Raw genomic sequence first — 25207 nt, forward strand, 5'->3', positions numbered from 1 at the left:
TGTGCCCGTGTGCAAACTGGCTCATGTCAGTTACGTTCTGCCATTTTCCAAATGCATCTAGCTGCTTCCATGGAAGGTGGTTAGGGTCCTGGTGAGGGCATGGGCTCTGGAGCCAGATGTAAGAGACCTTGAGTGAGTTTCTTAGGCTCTCTGGGCCTCAGCTTCCTTATCTATAAAATAGAGATACCAACAGCGCACACCTCATGGCTGGTTGCAAGGGATTAAATGAGTCTGTGTGCTCAGAACTTATGTGCTTGGCACATAAGTAGTCAGTAAGAAGTAGCCAATTATTAAAGGCAGGGTTGCTTAAAAAGTTTTATAGAAGACATTATCTTAATCAATGTACACTAAAAACATAACTAGTATTATGTAACGTCTACTCTCTACCACATACAGTATGTATTTGGGGGTTTATTTTTACAATTATCTAGTGGTAACATGTACTTTTGGATTGCACAGTTCTATGAATTTTAACACATGTATAGATTCACATAATTACTACCATAATATACTACACATTTTTAAAAACATTTTTAGTTTAAAAGATAATACCTACATGTGGTGGAAAATGCAAACCATGCAAGTAAAAGCACAAGGTAAAGGCAAGCTCTGATAGCAAATTATAGTCAATTTTTCCAGAAATTTTCTATGCATGTACAAGCACCCATTTGTGTGTGTGTGTGTGTGTGTGTGTGTAGCACATGTATATCCTAGGCCCACTTTTTTATATAAATAAAATAAATAGCGTAACATACACACTTTCTGCTCATTGCTTTTTCATGACAATATTTCTTCCATTTAGCTGCAAATTATTGTTTTTGCACTGCTGCATGGTGTGTGCATTTTATGTGTTTATGCTGATGCTGCAGTGAATATCCCTGTACATACCTCTTTGCCCTCGTGAGTAAGAGAATCTGTAGAATAAATTCCTGGGTCAAAGGGTACGAATTCCACTGAACTGCCCTCAAAAGAGGCTGTGCCAATTTATCCGCCTATCAAGGCTATACAAGATTTGTTTTCCTTCACCCTCGTTAGTTGTTTATTACCAAACTTTCTGATTCTTGGGAATATGAAAGGTAAAAATGCTGTATGTGCTACCTCTTTATTTGGCTTGCATTTGTTTGTGAGGTTGATCATCTTTTTAATTTGTTTATAATCCATTCATATGTCTTTTTCTGTGAGCTGCCTTTTCATGTTCTTTGCACATTTTGTGTTGTTGAAATTTTTTATTATTAAATTATAAAATCTCTTTTTAAATTAAAATAGACTGTTGTATGTCATAGAAAATATCATTTGTCTTTTGACTACTTTTTAAAAATTTTTGTACATTTTCTGTTTTCGATTATGTCTTTGCCATGCAGAGATATCAAATTTTAATGTGATCAAATTTATGAAATTTTCCCTTATAGCTTTGGATGCTTTGTTGAGAAAGATCCCCTCTACTGAAAGATTACCAAAAAAAAAAAACAAAAAACAAAAAAACTTCTTTCTTTTCTTCTGGTACTTTTATAATTTAATTTTTTATGTTTAACTTTTGTTCTGTCTGGATTTTATTTTAGAATGAGAAATGAAGGAGGGATTTAGCCTCTTTCCAGCTAGTTTTCCTTTGTCCCTTTACTATTTACTGAATAATAAATACATTTTCCCCCAGTGATTTGAAATGCCAGCTTTACCATATACTATTTTCTCTTTAGCGTTTGGGTTTGTTTCTGGACTTTCTCATCTTTCCACTGGTTGGTTCTTTCTGCTCATGTGCTTGTATGAACTTGTTTTATTTTTAACTCGTTGAACTTGCTCAAGTGCCAGTATTAACAGGGACTGAAGGTCTATAATACCTTGTAGTATCTGGGAAGATGTACCACCAATTTAGAGATGTTCGTCGTTCTTTTAAGTATTTCAAATGGGTCCTATTTTTCCAACTAGATTGTAAACACCATATTTTATGTTTCTGATTCTTCCATGGCACACAAAACAGTGCTGAGAACATGGCAGATGGTTAAGAAACATTTGGTTCTTGAAAACAAACTTTCAAATTCTCAATACTGATTCACTGATTCTCTCTCCCCCACACATTAAGTGCTGAAAGCTGTGGAGCCATGACCTGGACTCTGCACCTGGGTTTGTACTGTGGTCAAAAACCTGTCCCTTGCCACAGCCAGCAGACCAACTTAGCCTTTGTGCCCTGGGTGGGCGGCAGGATGAATGGGTCCCCCTGAAAAGCAATCTAGCATAATGGGCATGGACAACGGCTTTGGAATCAGGGTGACCTGGGTTTGAAGCCTGGCTCTGCCACTGACTAGTGGTGTCAGGTTGGGCAGGTTACTTAGTTACTCACCTCTCTAAACTTCTGATTTCTCACCTATAAAATGGGGGCAATAATATCTATCTCATCAACTAGCTATTAAGATAAAATGAGATACAATTTGTAAATACCCTCATACAGTCCTTCAATAAACCTTCTGCTGTTAATGGTAGTAGTTGTAGGAGGAGGAATTATTTTAAAAAAATTACTCAACAAGAATTTATTGGATGTGCAGAGAAATATGTAAGAAAACCCCTAATCATCAGACTTCAGACCCAGGACTCTGAAGTATTAATAGTAAAAGCTGCGTCTGCTAAAAGGGAAACAAGAGTGGTGACATCCAACTCTGACTGACCACTTACCATACGGCAGGTGCTGGGTGTCTGGGTCCAAGGGGCAGCACCGCACAGCAGGGACAGCAATGTCTCTGGAGCCACTTCCTAACGTACCCAAGCCACTCTTCCTGGGAAAGTTACTTAACTTCCTCCACTAGAAAACGGGACTATGAATAGTACCTACTCTGCAGGGTAGGTACTCACTTAGCATCTCACTTAGCACAGGGTCTGGCAAGCAGTGAGAACTGAGGAACTGTCATCTATCTATTTATTATGCTCCTCTCTTCCTGCCTAGCACTCTAATTTGAGGCCCCCGTTAAGAGGCTGAAAGAATGGTAGACTCAGCTAATGAATTTTAAGGAGGGGTTAGTAATTAAGACATTTTACCTTCCCTTCTCCCTCGAAGCCTATTTGTTCAACTTGGGTGAAGAGGTTTTCCAGTGTGTTTACCAATTAGGTAATTGAGTAATAAATTATCCCATTGATAGGAACAGTCAAGTCATTGAAACACACCAGCGTTCTACCTTGTTTACCGACAAAGCACAAGCTATCTGGGTGGTGGGCACGTTTATAACTTCGACTCAAGCAGTACAAAAGCAATCCATGTAACCAAAACATTTGTACCCCCATAATATTCTGAAATTAAAAAAAAAGTAAAATAAAATTTTGTACATGCACATCAAAAAAAAGCACAAGTTTAATGGGCAATTCTGGTTTAACCCCTTTGCTCCTCAAACTGCCATCTCTCATACTTCAATGTGTAAATGTTGAGTTGGATTAATTTTTAGTGGAATGGGAGGTGGAGGAGGCGGGGGTGGAGGGGACTAATCAGTCCTGACCTCCCTTTCCAGAGTCACATCAAAGCAATTAACAAACAACCCCATTCTCGGGCTGAATGGCTGAGTTAGGACTCAGTCTCCTCCAGCTTTTCTCTGCTTCTGAAGCTCAAAATGGAAAACCAAGCTGCCTCCAACTGCACCCCACCTCTATCCCCCATCCCCACCCACATGCCATCTTTAAAGCATGTTTTTTCTCTTACTTTACTGTTTCTTTTTGCCATCCATTACCACTATCTCCTCCAGTGCTCTAACTTCTGGATCTTTGCCCTGTCCTGAAATGCCAAAGTAGGGCAAGGTCTGACACTTCTGATGACAGGAACGATTCTAAGCTACCTGCTGGCCCTGATGTACCCACTGGGGATTTGCCGGTGGGCAGCCCAGGCTGAGGACGAGGCAGCACAGACTCGGCTCCGAGTGCCGTTGGCAGAGTTCTCCACTACCAGTTAGCCAGTGTGGGGAGGAGGTGGCCAGCGTTTGGGGGAACTTTAAGGGAGAAAGAGGAGGATGAGAAAAGTCATCCTCACATCCTTTATCCTTAGCCAGGCTCTGTGGGGGTGGGTGGCCTTCATCCTCAGAGGTAAGGGTAGGGGGCTGGCCAATTCAATTTCTTTTCCTTACTACGAGTGACAAAAGTTGAGACCCATCAAGTGAGGTGACAGTTCCTGGCATCAGTCCCTTTAAAATGAGCCCTCTCTCTGCATGCCCCTGTGCCCTGCAGCTAGAAGCAATGGTTTCTAGCCAGCACTATGCCTGCCCCTGTCCCAGCCACCCCGAGACGGGTACAGCCAGCATGGCACGGCTGCAGGTAACGAGGGAACTGACTCTCTCTCATAGGTCTCAAGAGGAAACAGGCTGAGCCTCCCCTTCCAAAACTGTTTCCCCATCCTGCACCATGTCTGGGGTTCTGGGTCCAGAGCCTGGTTTTCTGATTTAGAGGAAGGCAAGCTCTCTGGTCCTGTGAGCTGACCCCAATGAATCCAGAGTAGTTCTGGGGTTTTATCTAGACTCGAGATTTTTTTATAGGCATATTTATTTTACTGAAGTCACCAGAGGCCAATCTGTCTGGATAGTCACCCTTACCCGCACCTTCTTCCCCCGCTGCCCCCCAGGACTCAGCCTGGATGACTGAGTGGCTGGCATCTGTTCCTCGCTTAGCTTCTTTTCCTGCTTCCTCCACAATCTACATGAATCCAATTACATGGACTGTAAACCACAAGAGTGTTTCTGGTTTTTCACCCAAATCTTCCTTTTCCAGGATGAAAATGGGAGTTGATTCTCTGGGGTTCCTGGTGCATCACTTATTTAGAGTTTTATGTATTCAGGATCAATTTGTAGCCTTTTTGTACAATCAGACCTTCTAAAAGAAATTTGCTACAGTTAATGAGATTGAGTTGGGAAAATCAACCAAGGTGGGTTAGCCAATGACCAACAGTGATTTTTCCCTCCAACTTTTTCCTATTCTGAGGTGCCAAATTATTCCAGTACATAATCCACCAGTAAGTGGACTATGGGAGCATGGGCTTTGGCTTAGAAGGTCGAATCCTGACTTTGCCACAGAAATTATATGAGTTTAGGCAAGTTACTTAACTCCTCTGAGTCTCAGTTTCTCCCTGATCAATTACGTTATTGAGAAGAATAAATGAAATCATGCTGATAAAGTGTTTAGCACCAGGCTTGGCTCAGAGCAAGCCATTCATATAACAATACCACTTAGCATGCATGGAGTGTGCCGGGCTTTCAATTACCTAATTTGATCCTCCTGACATCTCTGTAGCACAAATGGCCCAGGCAGCATTACCACTGCTCTATGGAGAGGGAAGCTGAGAACCAGGGAGGAAAATGCATTGCTCCAAGGTCACACAAATCCTTAAGGACAGAGTCAAGGCTGGAATCCACGGGCTCTAATTCCTTCTGTAATGTACTCTTAATATTCTGCTCTGTTTCACAGGCACAAAGCCTGAAACGTGACATATATGGCACACTTAGTATGTAGATTATCAACACAATTATGGGCCCATGAGGTTCTAAAACTAACTAAATAACTCTTCTCCTATTAGTTTCTTGTTAGCATTTTATTGTGCACTTGCTGAGTCAATGCCTGTGCTTTACACACATGATCTTATTTCATCCTCAGGGTAACCCATGAAATAAGTGTGTATTAACCCCATTTTACAGATAAGGAAATGGGAGGTTACGTATCCTGTTTCAGGTAACAAACTCATTCCAGAGTGCTTATCCTTAAATTGCTCTACTCAAGGTGCTCTGACTTCTACGGAGTTGGAAGACTGGCCTTTCCAACCAATGGGGAATGAGGAGAAGCCGCGGGAAAGATAACAGGGAGGACTCACAGCAGGACGTGTAATTCCTCCAGCCGGTCACCGTGATCCCCTGCGTCTGGCAGGTGCTGGCGTAGTTCTGCAGCCAGCTGCAGGCGGTCTGCACCGCGCCCCCGTCGATGCAGGAGTCAAACAGGCAGTTCTTGTAGAAGAAGGCGGGGTTGACTTTGCTGTGACACTTGGAGAAGCCGGCGTTCTGGTTGGGGATCAGGCTGCACAGCTGCTGCACCTTGGAGAAACCTTCAACCTTGGCACAGGACGGACAGCGATCCCCACAGCCCACCTGGCAGAAGGTGTCCCTTTTCACCCAGCTCTGCCCAAACTCGCTGATGCTCGATGCGAGCAGTCCCATGGGCATCTCCAGGTCATCGTCGGGGTTGCTGTTGTAGCGGCCGCACAGGCCGTAGGTGCTGTTCTGCATGCTGCGGGGGACCGTGATGGACAGGAAGGTCTTCCAGTCGTACACGACCTTCAGGCCAAAGTCGGTTTCCACCACCACGTGGAAGCCAAAGGAAAAGATATTTATCTTCCCTTGTCCCAGCTTCAGGGGCAGATAGAGCCGTTCATTGTTGACCTGTAAGAGGAGAGACGCAGCGGAGAAACACAGTTGGCCCAGAGATTTCCCAGCTCTTCGAATGATTATTCTCTAGAAAGACAAGTCCCAGAGGGGAGTTTGAGCGAGCTGAATGCAGTCTTTGCGTGTACTGTTGTTTATGTCAGTCAAGGATCATTATTAGGATTTGAACAGACTTAAATGACTATCCTTGGTACACTAATATACCTATTTATTTCAGTGCCTTCTGTTTACATAGAATTACTTCCCCCAGGAGCTCAGATTGTTTTCTCCAAGGTAATGAGAGGGTAATAGGAATTCAATTAAAGTTTAGACTAAAATACCAAAACCTAGAACTCCTGTGTTTCTATTTCTAGCTCTATCACAGATTTAGTTCAGGTCCCAACGTATTACTTTCTTTCAGATATTTTTTTTCTCGAAGGATGACTTCCCTTTGCTGTTCCGTCTGCTAGGATGCCATTCTCCACCCGTTGACATCCCTCTTGCCCTCCAGACCCCACTCCCGTGTCACCTCTTCCGTAAGGCAAGCTATTCCGGGCCTGTGGTCAGAATTCATCACTCCCTCATCTGTTGCAAATGGAGCATGCTGTTTCTACTTCTCTTGTCTTCTCCTCCACCTCTGGCCAAGATCCAGCCTGTGTACCTCACACGCTGCCTTACGTTACGGCTGGGCGTGTGCGCTTCTGTGTCAACCACAGGATTACGAGCAACTTGAGGGCAGGACCCTCATCTCACTGATCCCTACGTCCACCCTCCCCTCCACACTCCCCAGCCACCAGGCACAATGTCGCTCACAGAGGGGGCGCTTCACACGTGTTTCCGCCCATATGTTTTTTAATTCAGACAACAGGGAAATCCCTTAACAGGAGACTCCAGAACTGCGCTGCCCTTGACCTATTTTGATTCAGATGAGCCAAACCCCACGGCCTGTGGCCGAGTTGGTGTACGACGGCACATGGGGACAGCCAGGTCACTCGCTGCAGCAGGCTAACGGGACAGCTGGTCTTCCCCGTGTCTTACGGTTGTCTTAATGTCTGAAGACTGCTCTCGGACCAGAAACCCCTTCCCCAACCTCCTAATCTCTCTCCCCCCTGGAGGAGGGAGCTGACACCCCTTCCCACCCTGCCGTTCCTGCCTTGCTTCAGACTCTCCTCACCTTTCACCTTGACAACTGCATAATCTCCTGACTTGTCTCCCTGGTGGCAGGACTGACTGCCCCCTCCTCCATTCACTCACTACTGCCATGCCAATATTTTTTTAATGCAATTGAAAGCAGTTAATCCGATATTAAAACCTTCTCCAGGGCTTAAGTGTCTGATGCGCTTAGCACATCACCCTGGGCTCTGCAGCAGCGGCCTACCTCTCAGACGCAGCCTACGTGCACCCTCCACACCAGCAATACCCAGCAGTTTGCAGTCCCCTCAATGGACCAGGCTGGGTCACTCCACCCTGCCTTTCCTGTGCTGCAAGTGTGATGGACTCTTTCTGTGTCCCACCCGGGGCTCCCTTCCCCAGTCACTGTGACTGTGGGCCAATGAGATCTCACAGCTGGCCTTGGCCCAGGGGGAGCCACTGTGCCCAGAAGGTTATGCCCTCCTCTCCAGCCCCCCACTCCAAGGGTAGCCCTTGGCCGATGACTGACCAGCACTGGCGACCAACACTGTGGTCACGCACTCGGACTCCCTGTAGCTCAGGCTACAGCTGGTCTCCAGCTTAGACCACTTCCCTGCTGAGCTCTCTACCCCAGGGCTTCCCTCACTCTCCCAGGAGTCCCTACCTCAGATCGTGCCTCTAGGGAACCTGACCTAAGACAGCAAGGACACCCTGGCCCGCATCGCTTTTTCCAGGGGGCGATGCTCGCCCTTCAAAACTCTCTCCTCTTCTACAAATATTCTTCTAGGCAGAATTCATTCATTCACCCAGGAGACATACCGTGTGCAGATACTGTGTTAAATGCTGGGATAAAGCATGTCGGGCCTTTCCCTAGGAGCTCACAGGCATGCACATAAAACAGATGATAGTATTAATATCATGTGATAAAAGCAATAATAGAGGTAAATATGGGCACAGGCACCAGACTCAGCCTGGGGGCAGAATCAGGGATGCCTGCAGAAGACGATGCATCCCCGGTCCCCAAGGATGAGTATGGGCTGGCCCGTCAAGGAGGAATGAAAGTGAAGAAAAGGGAATTCCAAATAAAGGGCCTGGCCCCAGCAAAAGCCCAGAGGAGAGAAAAATCCTGAAAAATATGAAGAATTGAAGCAATTTAGTGCGATGGAGCACAGAGCATGGCCTTGGGCATGGCAGGAGATGAACATGCAGAGGTGCGCAGGGCTCGGATCACAGAGGGCCTTGTGTGTGATCCACATGTGGCAAAGAGGCCCATGAAACAAAGTCTGCAAAATACCCATTCATTCTGAAAAAAAAAAAAAAAATCCGAGGCCTTAATAAAAGAATTTAAGTAGAATGATGAGGCCAGAATTGAGACTGAGGAAGCAAACTGCAAATAAAGTAGCAAACAGGAGACACAGAAGCAGAGAGGAAGCTCCTAAGGAGTTTGGCTGGAAAGGGAAGGAGAGAGGTCAGGTAGGAGCCAGGGGGAGGTTTGTTTCAGATGAGCATGTCTACAGGTGGAAGAGGAGGACCTCGCAGAAAAGGAAACGTTGGAGACAGAGGAGGAGAGGAGGTGACAGGCAGGCAAGATCCCCAGGAAGGCAAAAGCGAGACAGCACCGGTGGAGAGTGGCCGCAGGAAGGAGAGGTGCCTCATTCTCTGTGCCTGGAAGAAAGGAGGTGAAAAGGATGCAGTGACAGTCATTTAAGTGATGGGGTGCGTGGGGGGTGGGAGGAGGCATGAGATCAGGCCTTGAAGACTCTGAACTGTCCCGAAAGCTCACAGCTAATAAGCTCAAAGCTGTGTGCTCAGAGGCTGAGCTGCGCCAGCTGGCTTTTCTTCCAAAGTTTCTCTGCATTCTATATTCTTGGCTACCTGGTGTCATGCCTTGGGAAGCAATATAATTGGATGAAGCTATTACAAAAGGCTTGCAAATTCTGTCATTGCCAAGGAGAACCCTGAGAAAGGAACACTCTTGGCTCAAACAGGCTCAGCTTCTGTCGCCTCAAAAGCCCCATGACTGCTGCCTCCACGCGGCTCCACTGCCCTGAGTCTCTCTGTGAGTGAGAAACGGAGGAAGGAGGGGGCTCAGGGACAGGAGGTCGGAGGGAAAGCAAGAGGCTGGAATAGCTGCAGAGCTGGGTGGATGGGGGAAGATGGGAAGAAGGGGTGGGGAGGGGTGTGGGGAAGTGTATTTCAAATATTAAAGTATTGGAAATAAGACTACATATTAGAGTTTTAGGAGAGAGTTTTCCTTTAAACAAATGGCGTTGAACTATTTCTCCAGCCATTTCGAGGTCCCCTGTGCCCTACACGTTGCCACCCCGCTGGGTCTTCACCAATGTTTGCTTTTCCTGGATGCCCGACCTCATTCTCACCCTGGCAAATGTACTCCTTCAGGGCTCAGCTCTAAGTCGTCTCTTCCAGGAAGCCCTCCCTGAAGCCCCCCAGGCCAGCTTAGGCGATCCCTCCCCAGTGCTCTCACAGCCCTCCCTGAGCAACATTTTTGCAGCCCTTCACGTTACACTGACATTAACTACTAACATGTCTGTCTCTCCCATAGACTCTGGGCTGTCTTAGGACTGCGGCCATATTCGACCTGTTTTTCTACTCCCCAGGGCTTGCCCAGAATAGGCATCAATGGAACTAAGTCAGAGTGATGATGCCCAACACTTCACTCTTCACCCATGGCCCCTGGCCTGGCAATAAGGATAAAGACACGGGCCATGAGGGCCCTGAAAACCTCCCCGTTGCCCTGGGCAGTGTCAGACCTGGCTGCCCTGAAGCCTGGGGTGGTGGCGGCAGAGAGGCGGTCCCTGCAGAGCTCCAGCTGTGGACAGCTGAGACTGGGCTACCGCAGAGCCCCTGGGAGAGGCTCAGCTTCTGTGGCTCAGCCCCACTCCCCTGCCTGGTCTGTAGTGAGCATGCTTATTTCTACTACGTAGCTCCCTTGGCTTCACGGATTTCCCCACGTCCTGCAGTGCAGCTGAATGCAGGGAAAAATCAGAGTCACCGAGGGACCCTGTATCCCAAGGAATCACTTCCACGTCACCCTCCATTTCCGAGAGCACCCGTGGTGACCTGCACTCTGGGCTGTTCTGTCCAGCACTTCACTTCACACTGTCACTCTCACAGCCATTATTCTCTGGGCTCAGGGAGAGATGGTGACTAATAACAACATCATGGGAAAAACAAATGCAAATCATGGAACAAGCAGACCCTGTCATGCATATTAATAATTCAGAGTAACTGCTAAATCTGTCCCCCAGGCTCCAAAGAAAAGAACCTTCCATGCATCCTGAACTTGGTCTTCTTGTCAAGGGTTTGAAAGCTGCTATACACTCTGTGGCCAGCTTGAGCACTTAGGACATCTAGGTGACTTAGAAGGAAGGTGTCTGGCAAGGAGTCCACCCACCCTTTAATCCATTCCTCCTTGATGCTCATTATTCCCCAATTGCCCCCTGTTGCCGGTTAAATTGTGTCCCCTAAAAGGAGATGTTGAGATCTTAACGCTAGTTATCTGTGAATGTTGACCTCACCCGTTAATAGGGTCTTTGAAGATGTAATGAAGTTAAGAGGCGGTTACACCAGATTAGGTGTGGCCTAACTCCAGTGACTGGCATCCTTAAAGGGAGAGGGAGATTTGGGCACAGAGAAACAGAGACACAGAGGGAAGAAGGCCAGGTAGCGACAGAGGCAGGGACTGCAGTCACGCTGCCATGAGCCGAGGAACACCAGGGACTGCCTGCAAATTCCAGAAGGGAGGAGAGAGGCCTGGGGCAGGCTCTTCCTTGAGGCTCAGAGGGAGCCTGACCCTGCCATCATGTTAAGTTTGGACTTCTAGCCGTCAGAAGCATGAGAGAATAATTTCTGTGGTTTTAAGCCACCCAGTCTGTGGTATTTTGTTGCAGCAGCCTTGAGAAGGCAATACCTGCCTTCCCCGTCCATGTCTCTAAGTGAAGAAGGAATCAGCTGTGCGGTTCTCGTGACTCTTGACTTCAGCAGAGCAGGCATCTCACGGGATTAGGGCAGGGCACATGCCCAGAAGGTGAGCTGGCCCAGGGCTTAACCCCAGGGAAAGGGAAGGAATACCAAGAGAGAGTAGGGAATCCTACTCTGAAGCAGAGAGAAGGGACAGCATGAGAAAAGAATTAGTGTTCATGAGGATCCAACAATCTATCTGTGAAAATACCTGGGAAGAGGTTGGAAAACAACACGTGTAGCCTCAGATATCTATATACCTGAATGCAGAGAGCGTGTAACACAAGGCAGAAGATACAATTCGTAATAAACTGGATGGGGCAGGACCTATGAACAGATTAGATTTTAAAAGAAAAGAAAAACCCTGAAACGTAGGAAGGTGGAAGAGTGTTAAATGTCAAAAAGATAAGTAACCTACATGAAAACTTATAAATCTACGGGGGGGGGGGGGGAAGATCTCAGATAAGGAGACAAGGAGAAAAGGACAACTATGACGCAAGCCACGTGGACAAAATGATGGATATGCTTGTTTTAACACACCATGAAAATAGAGTGGAGGGAAGTTATGGTAATGGGCAGCTTCAACTAGCCAGGCATCTGCTGGAAATCTTATGTGGCTAAAAGCAAAGCACCTGATACATTCCTAACTTGCCTAAGTGGCAATTTAATCTCTCAGGCTGCCAAAGCAGTAACCGGCACTGTGAGGAAAGTCACAGGCACCTTGGAAGAAAGGGGTCATTCTGTCATCTCATCCATTCACTGGAATGTACAGGGCGCTGTGCATTCACTCAGCAGAAAGATGAATTAGGTACCGTCCCTGCCCTTAAGAAGCCCATGATTGGAATCAAGGGAGTTAGACATGAAGATCAGGAAAAAATACAGTATGATTAATGCAATAATAGACACCGGAATAAGCTGTTATGAGAAGTGTAGCGGAAAACAACTGGGATTCAGGGTCGTAATAGCTGAGAAAGGGAAGAAGAATGGGCACAGTGGGGTTGCTGCCTTAGATGCTAAGAAGGCAGATTCCCCGGTAAACATGAAAGGGAAGATAATTCAACAAGCTGGGGAGCCTCTGTTTGTCAGAGAAGGAAGTTGAGAAAATCCCAAGGAAGGCAAGAAATCAGTATGGGTGCCCAGGGAACTCTAGCTCAGTTTAGTTAGTTTAGTTCGTTTTAGCTGAGAAATGTAAAGAGAGGGCATACAAGATGAAAAGGAGTCCTCCTAGGGACAGAAAAATTATGACACAGACCTATGACAATAATATCAAGAAGCCAGACAACCTAACTCAGCTCTCTAAACTGCAGAGGCTCATTGGCTCGTCTTGTTCAAGTGACACTCAGAGCAAGACACTGGAGGAGGACTGGCTGGGCCTGTGCCGGGGCCTGATGTCTACAGGACAGGTGAGGAATGTACGCAACTCCTCGCCCCAACTGCTCCTGTCTGCATGGGCAAGTGCTCTTTGGGTGAGAAGGGGAGGATAGACAGAGGGAGCTGAAGCCCAGCTGAGTACAGGGATTACAGGCAAGCTCCAAATGCGCGCGAGACTCATGAACTTCCAGACCCCGTGGGCGCCAGCAGGGAGACTGGGAGACATGGGGAGGCCAGTACAGGCAAACACCATTCTGATCTCAAGAAAGGGAGGGGTGCATTGGGACAGCAGCACCACTTAGGGGGCCTGGCCTGTGTGAGGCACAGGTTCTTCATTACAGATGGAGCGGCCATGCAAGCCAGTTAAGCGACTGCACACAGTCACACAGCGGTTGCCAGCCTGGGAGTCTAATCTAGTCTGTGCTCTCTCCAACATACTCTGCTACAATATGAAAGCTGCCACTTCCAGAGCCGGTTCTGCCTAATTTGGTGCCTGTGACTTAGGCGAATCATTTTTCTCTCTGAACCTCAGTTTCCTTATCCGTAAGCTAAAGTGACAGAAAATCAGGGCCTCTCTCTGCTGTAACATACTGGATCTGGACCCGTCTGATCCAGCTGCAGCCTGACTTGCGGACCCCTGTCCTGACGTCCCCAGGTCGGCCTGTGACTGCTCACCAGCACAGTGTGCTTGTAGGCCCGGTGAATCACAATGCTGTAGCCAAACATGGTCACATCCACCTGCTTCACCCACAGGGCCAGGGAGGGGTCCCGGTCCTCGTTCTTGGCTGTGATGATGAACTTGGGGAAAGAGTCCGAGCTCGGCCTGCTTCCTGTGGTGCACAGGATGAGCGGGCAGCTGGTCTGGAAGTCAAAGGGGTAGCCATCAAAGGTGAGGTAGTGGCCATAGCCCGAGACAATGCAGGAGGCATCGGTGCGGGCCTGGCAGTAGTACAGGCCGCCCTCCTCCATGCAGAATTCGTCATCCTTGCAGGGAATGGTCTCACAGTGGACGCTGTTGTCTGTGCCGTTGCAGTAGCAGAAGATCTGGCAGTCCAGGTCCACCCAGAAGGTCTCATTGGTGGCAAGTTGGTGTCCCTCGAAGTTGCAGCCACACTCGCTCCGGGTGACACACTGGCTGCCCAGCAGGGCGTAGCCCTCATCACACTGACATCCCTCAGAGCAGGTATCCACACATATGGGGCCCAGGGCCAGGGTCTCACAGGTCTCCGTACAGGTCACACACTCCTCGAAATGGCTGTTCTCCGGGCACTCCAGAGCTGAGGGTGGTCAAAAAAAGACAGGCTTGAGAAAAGGATAGAAGTCAGAGACGGAAGTGTGTGCACGTGTGTGCATGTATGTGTGCATGCGTGTGTGTGTGTGTGTGTGTGTGTGTGTGCTCTTTGTACAGCACAGTGAACTCGAATGCTGTGGCTTAAGCCTCTGTGAACCCCTCACTCACATGCTCTGCTAGTGCACTGAGCTTTCCTTACAGAAGGTTCTGAGTCTACGGAGCCCATATTGAGCACCTACTGCATGCTAGGCACTGTCGTAGGCACTTTGTATACCTCATCTCAACAACCTGGAAAGCAAGGGAAGTCTAATCATTCTTATCTTACAGGTGAGGAAACTGAAGTTCAACGATTTAACTTAATATAACTAGTAAGTACCAGTGAGGGATTCAAATCTAGTCCTCCTGACTTGAAGACGCTGGAAAGGGAGCGTGGTGTGCCGGAAATAACAAGTGCTCTGGGGCTGTAGAGACCCAGGGATACCTCTAACTTAACTCTGGCGTGCTGTGTAATGTCTCTGAGCTTCAGTTTCCTCCTGTATTAACTAAGAACCATAGTCACCTAGCGGGCATGTTCTGAGGATTAATAACCTATGACATTGAGTCCATGGTAGAGTCTCAACAAATAGTATGCCCTTTCCCTCCTTACACTTCTGTCTGCAACACAGATGGGCTTGGTGAGGTATCTGCACTCCACAGACTGGCTCCCGTCTTCCCCTTTGTCTTTCCTTTCTCGCTCCGGGTGCCCTCTGGCCGGCTCCACCTCCTCCCCACCCTCTGCACATGCTCGCCCCGCCACCCCCCTCACTCTTTCCCCGGTCTGGCCAGCCCCCTACAAAACCAAATCCTACCCACCCTTCGAGGGTCATTTCCCATTGCACGTCCTCCCAGAATCCTTCCTGGGTAGATTAAGTTTCTGAGTCAAAAAGCACAGCATGTGCTGCTCACCGTGGAGTTCTGGGTGAGCTTCCCATTTCTCTCTATTGCTTTGCTTGGTCACAATCTGACAGGGGCAGGGACAGAATCCAGGGGCACAGAAGTCAGAGACGGAAGTCTGTGTGTCTGCATGTGTGCATGTGCGTGTACTCTTTGTACAGCATAGTGCATAAAATCTGTGTCATTTAGAGATCTGAGAAGGTCCCCACCATCTTCTGGGAGAATAAGATCTTGCCTTTAGAATTTTATTTGGCTTTTATGCATACCATCATTTCTTAATGGTGTTTTACAACTCAAGGACATGAAGGACACTACAGAGAAATAAATTGCATAACAATAATAGCTCTGTCCACAAGTATCAACTCAACAGTTCTGCACTGTGTACTGGAAGCCAATCTTTTCCCCCCAGGCTAAAGGACCATCTCCACTCCCGTTAACTACAGTGCCATGCGGCTTTGGAGTTGAAGGCTAGTTCAGCACTGATTATGTATGTCCATATAGAGGAATTTTCACATTTGTCTCTAAATTATGAATGTTATAGCAGTGACTGCAGATTTATGGTGATAGCAAATAACATGAGTTATTTAAATGGCTCTCGCTGCATGACTTATTGTATTGTCTGAATTTGTCTCAAAGTCTGGAACATAAAGACGCGGAGTAATAAAACTTCCCCTAGGCCCTGAAATGCCTCTGTGAAATTACTTAATTGGGCGGCCTGGCTCTGCCAACGGGAGGGCTGGTTAAAAATATCTGAACACAGAAGCAGTGGTTGTCCCTCTCTCTAGGTTCAAAGAAGATTGTGTTTCTGATGTGCAGCTATTGCCCAAGCCAATCCCCACTCTGCAAGACCCCGGCCAGAAGAACCCCTTAGTACCTGGAGACTTGATTAATCAAGTATGCATGCTCCAGCCCTTCTCGCCAGACACAGTATACAAGGGCTACATACGACATCCTGGGGGACATCTCCAGTGGGAGCCCTGGCCCTCCGCCCAGGGAAGCCATGTTCCATGTGGCTGCTTCTGCCCACATCTCTCTCTAAAAAAGGCACTTATAAGAGCTTCCTCCAGCTCTGCTGGCCCAGAGGAGGGATGGTGAGAAACTCTTCTCACTCAGTAGCCATCACACGCAGGAAAAGAGAGAACATCACTGTCATACTCTGCTGACTTGGCAGGCACAATGCCACCAAACTGTGCTCCATGTAGTACAGAAACAATGCAGAAACACCCCCTGCCAGGTAGTAGTCTAAAAGACTGGCACTGACACGGCCTAGCAACAGAACAGATTTGGTGTGGGGAGACTCGCTGATCCTGTACCATGAATGAAATACAACCAGAAAGTGTGGCGTGGGTGCAGGAACAGAAGTACTGCTGGGTAAGCTGGAGATAGGACAAAAGAGGACACTGGAAGGTAGATTAAAAAAACAGGCTTTGGGAAAGTATTATAAGGTCCCACAGATGCGGTGGTCAGTAGAAAATGTGGAGGAGCTCCAGCTATAGGTGACTTTAGGAAAAAAAGGGCATGCTCCTGAATTCCAGCTTTGGGGTCACAGCACCTGCTATTAGTCCCTCTCTGGGGTAGTAGGGTTCATCAGGGACACAACTGCCCTTCTCCGACATGACAGCCACCAACCCCTCCACTTGCTCCTCAGACTTCCCAAGCTCAGAAATAAGAGGTTTAAAAAGACAAGTGCGTGCGTGTGTGCGTGTGTGTGTGTGTGTGTGTGTGTGAGTTTTTAGCTCAGTCTGTTGAAAGGGCCTAGAGGCAAAGCAAAAACACCCCAGGAGCAGTGGGTACCCCTCACCCAGATCTTAGTTTCTAATAACATTCCCCACCAAAAGGAATCAGGGCTTCCTGGAGTAATGGCTGATCCCAGCCTGGGGCTGGGAAGATTAAAAGATGAGTGTGGAGCATCTTGTTATGCCAAAAACTAAAAAGGTGCTTAAAAAAATGACTGAGGCATGTCGGAAGGACACAGGAGGCAGGCTGAAGGGGCGCCCACAGGCCAAATCTGGAACAATGTTAACACCAAAAATAATTAACAAATGTAATATGAAGTATAAAGCACTGGAAAAAATAAGAATCCATGTCTGTATTGATAAGATGATTGACAGACAGAGAGACAGGTGCACAGACAGACAGGCAGATCACCGGACAGACAGAAGGAAAGGAGGGATCTTGCTCACAGAATGACCACCGCTGCCTGGCCAAAGTGGAGGGCGTGCCAGAGCCGAAACTGCCAGTCTGTGATCACCGCACTAAAGACGGATACAAGCAAAAGTCAACAACGGCACTAAATCAATGAGGGGGACTTTGATGAAAAGCAGGATATTTGCATGATCTTAAACCATCTCCCCGCTGACTGCTTATTAGCTGCACGGAGAAAAGCACAGTGACTCTACAGTGAGACGTTCAGCGACACCCTGCCCAGGGGATCACCGTGCACACGGCCAATGAGGGAGGCTGGCCAGAGCACGTGCTGTGATGCCACGAGAGAACCATGTGTCACCTGCATAGGTGGCTGTGTAAGGATGTGCAGCTCACAGAGAGGAAACACCGACCCCAAAGGGAGGGCCATTCTATTTTAAAAGGGGGGAAGCTGTATTCTTCAAAAATGTCAATGTCATCAAAGACAAAGAAAACTAAGGAATTATTCCAGATTAAAGGAAACTAAGGAGATGTGACAATGAGATACAGCCTGTGATCCTAGACTAGATCTGTACTGAGGCCAAAAAAATAAAAATTTTAAAAAAGCCATAAAGAATGTCACTGAGTCAATTGGCAAAATTGGAATACGTTGTTATTGTACCAATGTTAAATTTCCTAATGCCAATAACTGTACTGTGTTATGTAAGTGAATGCCCTTATTCTTAGCGGATACACACTGAATATTTAGGGACAAAGGGCACGGTGTCTGCAACTCACTCTCAGATGGAAGGTGGAGACAGAGAAGGGGAGGGAGAGAGAGAGAAAGAGGAATGATAGAGCAAATGGGACAAAATGTTGACAATAAGTCAATCTGGGCAATGGGTAGACAGGTGTTCTTTTATGTTAATTTTGAAATTATTTCAAAATAAAAAATTAAAAAAAAATGTAGACAGGAAGAAATACAATGGAAGACAGATAAACAGGGGTAGGGAACAGAATCTAAACAGTGGCACTGGTTTTCCATATAACTCCTCCCCGTGGTCTTCCCAATAACCAAGGGTGTTATGTATCAGGTCTTCCCAGCAATTATTCTAATTACTACTGGTACTGCCACTGCCCTGCTGAGAGGGGTCAGATACTCTGGGGACAAAATAAAAAACCAGTGACACAGGACTCTCTTCATACTCATTGTCAGGTTTGCCCCAGGGAGCAGCACTAATCTCTACACCCTGAAAGACACCCCAACCGATCACCTCCTATCGACATGAATGGGCCCTTCTTTGCCAAGGGAGAAGGCATCACAAAGACTTCTAGTCCTTGGACATGGCACCTGTACCCTCTGCTAGATAAAACCACGAGTCAACACGATGGCTAATTGTTCTCCCATGAAGAGGTATTGTGCAGTTAGAAATAAAAGTAAAGGTGAGAAACAGCCTGGACTGGGGTAAAGGGCAATTCTGGAGGACACATCTAACTAGGGAAGGTCTACACAGTAATTACATAGCCCTTGTGCTCATCCCACCTGCAGGGGAAGTCCTGAGTAAAAGGGTCCAGTGTGGCATCCATTCCCTGCCGTGCCCTTCCCCATAATGCAGCCCCAACTTACGGCAGAAGTCATAGGTCCGCCAGGGCCCCACCTCCACGTCGGCATTCTTGCAAGCGCTCGCATACCGGGCCACAGCGTCACAGAGCTCTGACTCATTGCCCCCACTCTGGCACAGGCGGAAGAGGCAGGTCCGGTAGTAGGCGGTGACGTTGACCACCCCGTGGCACTCCAGGAAGGAGCTGTTGGAGGGGTCGTTGATGATGCCGCACCTGGAGCGGCTCCGATAAAACTTGAGCAGCTCCGAGTCGTTGTTGCAGGCCTTCAGCAGGTCCCCACACTCCCCGTTGCAGATCTCCTCGAAAGTTGTCCAGCTTTCTAGGAACACGGCCAGGTTGTCTGTGCACTTGCCCGTGGGCAGGCAGAACTCGTCACTGGCGTTCGCGTTGAAGAAGCCGCACAGGCCCCCCGTGCAATTGAAGTACATGGTGGACAGCCGGATGTACAGCAGGCCAACGTCTGAGTACTGGACGCTCACCACGCCCTTGGACTCCACTGTCGTACTGTTTTTGTTTCGATAAATTTCCAGCTTCCCCGAAGGATGGAAAAAAGGCAATTCCACTTCCTGGCCATTCACCTGAAAAATCAAATCACCCTCCTCAATTGCAGAGACACACAGAGTACCCACCATTTCCTAGGCTGCGGAGCAAAGACATGGCTGTGCCCCACGACTAGCCTTTTGGAAAGTATCGTCGCTGATGGTCTATGGAACCACCCAGACAGACCCCAACTGTTTTCCAAGGGCTTCTTTGTTGCTTTCTTCTGGGACACCCTGATTCGACCTGTTTGCTCTTTATGTGTGTGTTCTAGACCCTAAGCTGGCCCCAAACAAACAGGATGAAATGTGAGCCATGACTGTCTTAGATACATGGCTTCCTCCTGCCACTCGACATCTCCGTGTGGTACCTTTGGCAAACGGATTCCCTTCTTCCCCAACTTTCTGGCTCTTTATTTTCCCTTCTTACTTTTCCTGTGTCCCAGCTCCTTGGGGGCATAGAGGGTAGAGCTAATGATGTAGCTGTCCACCACCTATTTACCTCCTACTAGTCTTTCGATAAAATAATCTCTGCCAATGTGGCCATGGGAATGAAAACAGCCCTTTCTGTTTGTGGACATGTGTTTTATGATCTCCTTGGACAGTAATGTGTTGACTTTTGTTTTCTACACTAGACTTCATGTGATCTCATGAAATGCATGTTGGACTGGGAGACAGGGATTCCCCCGTCCCACGTCCCAGCTCTGCCACAGTTAGCTATGGGACCCTCACAAAGCCCTACAGATCTTCATGTGAAAACAGGGAGTTGCACTAGGTGATTCCCAAGATTCCTTCTAGAACTAATGATCTATGAGTCTGGATGCCTATTGATGGATTTTTTCAGAGTATGTCAGACAGAGGAGTGGGAGCCACCATGGCAGGCACCCCTATATCACCCCACATGGATTACCATCTGCAGGTATGAGAGTTAGTATAATACAAGGGTTCAGAGCACAGATTCTGGAGCCAGGCTGCCTGCATGGCTGTGTGTCCCTGAGGAAGTTACTTAACCTCTCTGTGCCTCGGTTTTCTCATCTGTAAAATGAGGATCATTTGCTTAAGCTTGATACCGCTTATGAAGGGCTCAGAATAGTGCTTGGCACGTAGCAAGTGTTCTATAAGTATTTGCTATCATGGCGAGCTAGTCCCGCTCTATCTAACTGGAGAAATTCCAGGTTCACTCCATTTCTCCACCTGATAGAGTCTAACTGGGCGCTGATCGTTAGAAAGCGCTCCCATGTCAGAGCCACCTCCGTTTTAGAATCCACTCATGGGCGGAGGCAGAAAGGCCAGCCTGAAGGGAAAGGCAAACGCAAGCTCCTTCCCCTGGCGTGACTGGGCAGAAAACCCTCCAAGGGAGCAAGGAGTCTTACCTTGACTTCCGAAGCCTCGACTCCTCCTATCTTGACCTCCTGGTCGGCCACCAGGATCCGAATGCCCCGTAGCCAAGCAGGCCCAGCATCGGGCTTCCTCTTGTTGATGTCGATTTCCAGGTACTCCGGGCGCTCGGGGCAGGTCTTCAGGAGCGTGTAGGAGAACTCCTCGGGGAAGGCGTAGGCGGCGCCGTCGAACGTGTGCAGCACCTGGTTCTGGCTGAGCAGGCACACGGTCTCGCGCCTGGGGAAGCAGCCCTGGTGGCCGTCCTCCACGGCGCACACCTCCCCGCTGCGGCACGTCTTGTTGAAGCAGTAGACGTCCCCGCCCTCCTCGCACAGGCACTGCACGGTGCAGTTGGCCGTGGCCCAGAAGAACTCCCCCATGGTGTAGTAGTGGCCGTCGAAGTCGCAGCCGCACTTGTGCAGCGGGACACACTGGCTGGTGCTGAGGACGAAGCCCTCGTTGCACTCGCAGCCCTCGGTGCAGGGCGTGGCGCAGTTCTGCGCGGCCGTCAGGTCCGAGCACGTGTTGGGGCAGCTGCTGGTGCACACCGAATAGTGGCTGAAGCTCGGGCACTGCACCGTGGACACTGACGCGGGGAAGGGAAGAGAGCGCGACAACAAGGTGAATGGAGCCGAGCCGTAAGCGGCCCGAATCCGGCAAGCCACAGGGGCCCGAAGGAAGAGCACTCCCGGACCGTTTAGCTCCTACAGCCGGGGCCAAGCGGCCACTCATTCAGGGAGGAGAGACTTGAGGTTGCGCCTGTAAAATCCAGCTCCACTACTTTCCTGATAACCACTGAGCAACGTGATTGGACTGTGAACTTTTATTCGAATTTGATCATCTCGGCTGAAATTAAACTTCAGGTTGCTATCCTTCCTAGACTACTGACTACTCAATATAGGTTTATTATTTGGTGATCTACACCCCTCGAGATGTTTTAAGAGCTTCAACTGATGGACATATAAATTGATCTGATCTTAAAGAACATGGCCCGTTTTTTAGAAGGAAATAAATCCAACTTCCAGGAGAAGTGAAAAATGTAACCATTAGAGGAGTAATTTGAAAACATGAAATTTCTAACAGGGAGGTACTTAAAATACCTAAGCGTGACCAAGGAAGGCTGTGAGAATGAATTCCCTGGCATACTAAAAATGAGAACGAACTCTGGCTATCTGCAAAGAATTGGTATGCCTGTTTCTCCAGAAGACTGGATCGGAATAAGATGTCTTCCGAAGGCCCTTCTTGCCTTAGAAACCTTCAATTCTTATTTTAAGAACATCTGAGTCTACTAAAGGTATGAGTTCTGGTTGACTCCAACAGGCAGGGGGCCAGGGGCCTAGTAAACTAGCTCTCTGAATTAAATGTAATTCATCCCACTAAAATGAGAGAGAGAGAGGAGAGAGAAATGTGGAGGATGAGAAAGGTGTATCACCAGAAAAAAATATATAGCCTTCACAGGTGAAATTTTAGTTAGGAAATTTGGATGTTCTTGGATTGCATGAGGACCAAAGTGAAGCCCTGTTCAATCTCAACTTGAATCAAAATATGGATGCCCCAGCCATCATAGAGGCTGGGCAGTCACCTAGCAAGAAAAATCCACTGTCGCTTAGTAGTTGGGCCAATACTCTAAGAATTGAATCTGATACATGATGATTTACCTGAATCCAACCTATACTGCTGGGAAGAAATGTCCCTCTGGCCTTGGAACTTAAAGAAACTTTTCGATCTTCTCACCACCATAGCACTCAAATGCATGGATTACAGTTTTCTATTTACTCATATGGAGAAAACCAAGGACTGGGAAGGAAACAAAATTCATTTGATTTTAAATTTTACATAATTAGGAAAAGAAAGAGAGATTTAAGTGGGGTAGAGGAAAAAATAGAGACAACTAAGGGGTACAAAAATGCTTAATCCAAAAGTGTAATTCGAAAGAGCCTGGATTTCCCCCAAAGTTGGGGCTTTTCCTAACCATTCTTAGCATTTCAGAAAAAGGGCTTCTTTACTGGTATCCCATAGTATGCAGCCCTTTCTTTGACCAGCAGCAGCGGAGCACACACCCTAAGGGGTCTGAAAGTGGAGAAAAGAGAGCCAGGGACAATTGCTGCAGGTTCCGTTTGGGAGGTGAACTGTTTCCCAAAGACTCATTCTGATTACCAAGCCAGTGGCTGCATTTACTCAACAGCCACAAAGAGCCACCTCCACCTCTGTTAACCCCCATCCTCTCTCAACTCTGGGGTTGCCGTGCCCTGCTATGGGGACTTCCTCCAGCCAAGCGATTCCTGCCACGCAGTCCATGTTTCCAGACCACTGATGCTCACCAATGGGTTCTTGTTTCCTTGCTAAGATATTGGGTAGGGAGCAAAGTAAAGATCCTTTCACGGTTCATTCTTTAGAATTTGTGATATTTCAACCTCCCCCTCACTCTTGGGCCACAAGCTTTAACAAGGACATTTGGAGGAGCCCTGGAAGCCTACCCCGGCCCCCTGCACAGGAGGGGCTTTTCCTAGGGATGGGATGCCAGCTTACCACACCCAGTCTGGATTCGCCAGTCTCCAATGGGAATGCCAAGGGCTTGGCACACAAGGGCGTAGGCCTGGATGGCTTGACAGAGGAGCGTGCCGTTGTCCCTCACACTGCACAGGTCATACACGCAGCTGTGTACAAAGGCTGTGGGGTCCACGACAGTGCCGCACTCCCACAGAGGACCGTCCGTCTTGTTGAGGAAGCCACAGTAGTCAGAGCCAAAGTAGAGGGCTTCAGTGGTGGCGTCGCACTGGGTGCAGTTGTCCACGCAGCCGGAGTCACACTTCCAGTCCATGTGGTAGACACGCCAGCTCTCTCCCAGGTCTAGGACGGACATGGCCGGCCTGCCGTCTGGGCGCAGGAAGTCATCCAGTGGGTTTTTGTTGTAGTTCCCACAGAGCCCACAGGTGGAGTTTATGTAGGAGCCTGGGATGGAAATGGAGGCGTAGTGCTGGCCATCAAAAGTCACTAAGAGCCCAAAATCCGTTTCCACGGCAGTAGACATGCCACTCTGGTAGATTTTCACCGCCCCCAAGTCTAAGGTGACGGGCAAAGAAGTCACCAGGTCATTAACCTGCCAACAACAGTAATAGTAAAAGGCAAGTAAGCACGTGCCCGGGCAATGGGTTCCAGCAGAAGTCAGGAAGGGAAGGCAAAGCAACTGTGTTCCAGAGAGGAGCCCACCTAGCATGTCCGGGTTCCAGTGGTCTTACCTCTTCCTAAGGCAAAGGCCTGGGAGAAAGTTCTGGAGAGCAAGTTGGTTGTGGGCCAGCCTGAGCACTGTTCATTTGGGCTGTGATAGCTGTGGCATTTCTAGTGCCACTATAGACTCCTCTGGGGGATTGTCAGCCCTTCCTGGCTGGACCTGGGCTAGCTTGAAGCCTTTTCTTGAAAGACTAGCCACCTCCCTTTCCCTCTTTATTCCTCTAAATATCCATGCTTTAAGTGTCAGCTTCGGTCACATATTTTCCATGACCCCTTCAAGGCCCTTTCACCCTCCAGCCCCTCCTCCCAACCGGAAGGTGTGCTACGTCCACTGTTGGACACAGTCTAGCTTCGAGGCTGCCCTGTTGTACTCTTGGCTGTGTTTACCCTGTAACGTCCTCATATCAGGACTAAATCATGCAATCATTCAACAACAACAAATTTGAACACCTGGCAGGTACCAAGCACTATGTCAGGAGCTGAGAAGTAAAAGATTAACAAAAACAATTGCCCCTGCCCCTCAAGGAGATCTCGGTCTACCAAAGAAGGAGGGCACACGTAGATATTTAGGGTATATTGTTTTAAACATGAATCGGTAGATGACACAATGGGAGAACAGAAAACAAACATTTAATACAGCCTGGGGGACTCACATAACATTTTTATAGGCGGTTAAGTGTGATCTGGGTCTTTAAAGATAAACAGAAGTGGCCAAAGGAAGTGTGGGGGTGGGGCAGAGAATTCCAGGACAGGAACATAAAGGCAGCAGGGTTAGAAACAGCTATATGGGGTTGGGGAGCCGTCAGCGGGGCTGCAGAGGGAGGGGACTGCAGCCCTGGACTGCAGAGGGAGGGGTGGCTGGGAATGAAGCTGGAGACACAGGCATAGTTCCTTCCGTTCATACTACCAATATCTGCAGAGGCCTATCTGTGTGCCAAGCACTGTTCTAAGAGTTGGGGATTTAGCAACAAATGCAATGGACAAAAATCCCTGCCTCGGGGAACTTACAGTTTAGCTGGGGAGACCATAAACAAACAAAATAAATGAGTCAAGTATTTATGGCAGCCAAGTGTTAACATAGTAAATGCTAAAAAAAAAAAAAAAAAAGTACGAAAGAAAAGAGTTTCTAACTTTAAATAGGATGGTCAGGGAAGACCTCCTTGGAAAGGGGACATCTGAGATGAGGACCAACCCACGCTGTTATCTGGGGTGAGAGTGGCTCTAGAGGAGGGAACAGA

General features: G+C 48.1%; 1 protein-coding gene across 6 annotated transcripts in view; it reads right to left on the reverse strand.

Moving 5' to 3' along the window:
• TECTA (tectorin alpha) overlaps positions 1-25207 on the reverse strand; it is a 76826-nt gene that overhangs the window by 29220 nt on the left and 22399 nt on the right. For all 6 annotated transcript variants that reach the window (XM_069470770.1, XM_069470771.1, XM_069470768.1 and 3 more), the window contains 5 exons: positions 23268-23838; positions 20732-21324; positions 18827-19400; positions 13527-14128; positions 5825-6386 (listed from right to left, as the gene is read on the reverse strand). In XM_069470770.1, coding sequence (XP_069326871.1) covers positions 5825-6386; positions 13527-14128; positions 18827-19400; positions 20732-21324; positions 23268-23838 — 2902 coding nt within the window. The remainder of the gene's footprint in view (positions 1-5824; positions 6387-13526; positions 14129-18826; positions 19401-20731; positions 21325-23267; positions 23839-25207) is intronic.

This window comes from Eulemur rufifrons, chromosome 6, assembly GCF_041146395.1.
Source record: "Eulemur rufifrons isolate Redbay chromosome 6, OSU_ERuf_1, whole genome shotgun sequence".
Lineage (NCBI taxonomy): Eukaryota > Metazoa > Chordata > Mammalia > Primates > Lemuridae > Eulemur > Eulemur rufifrons.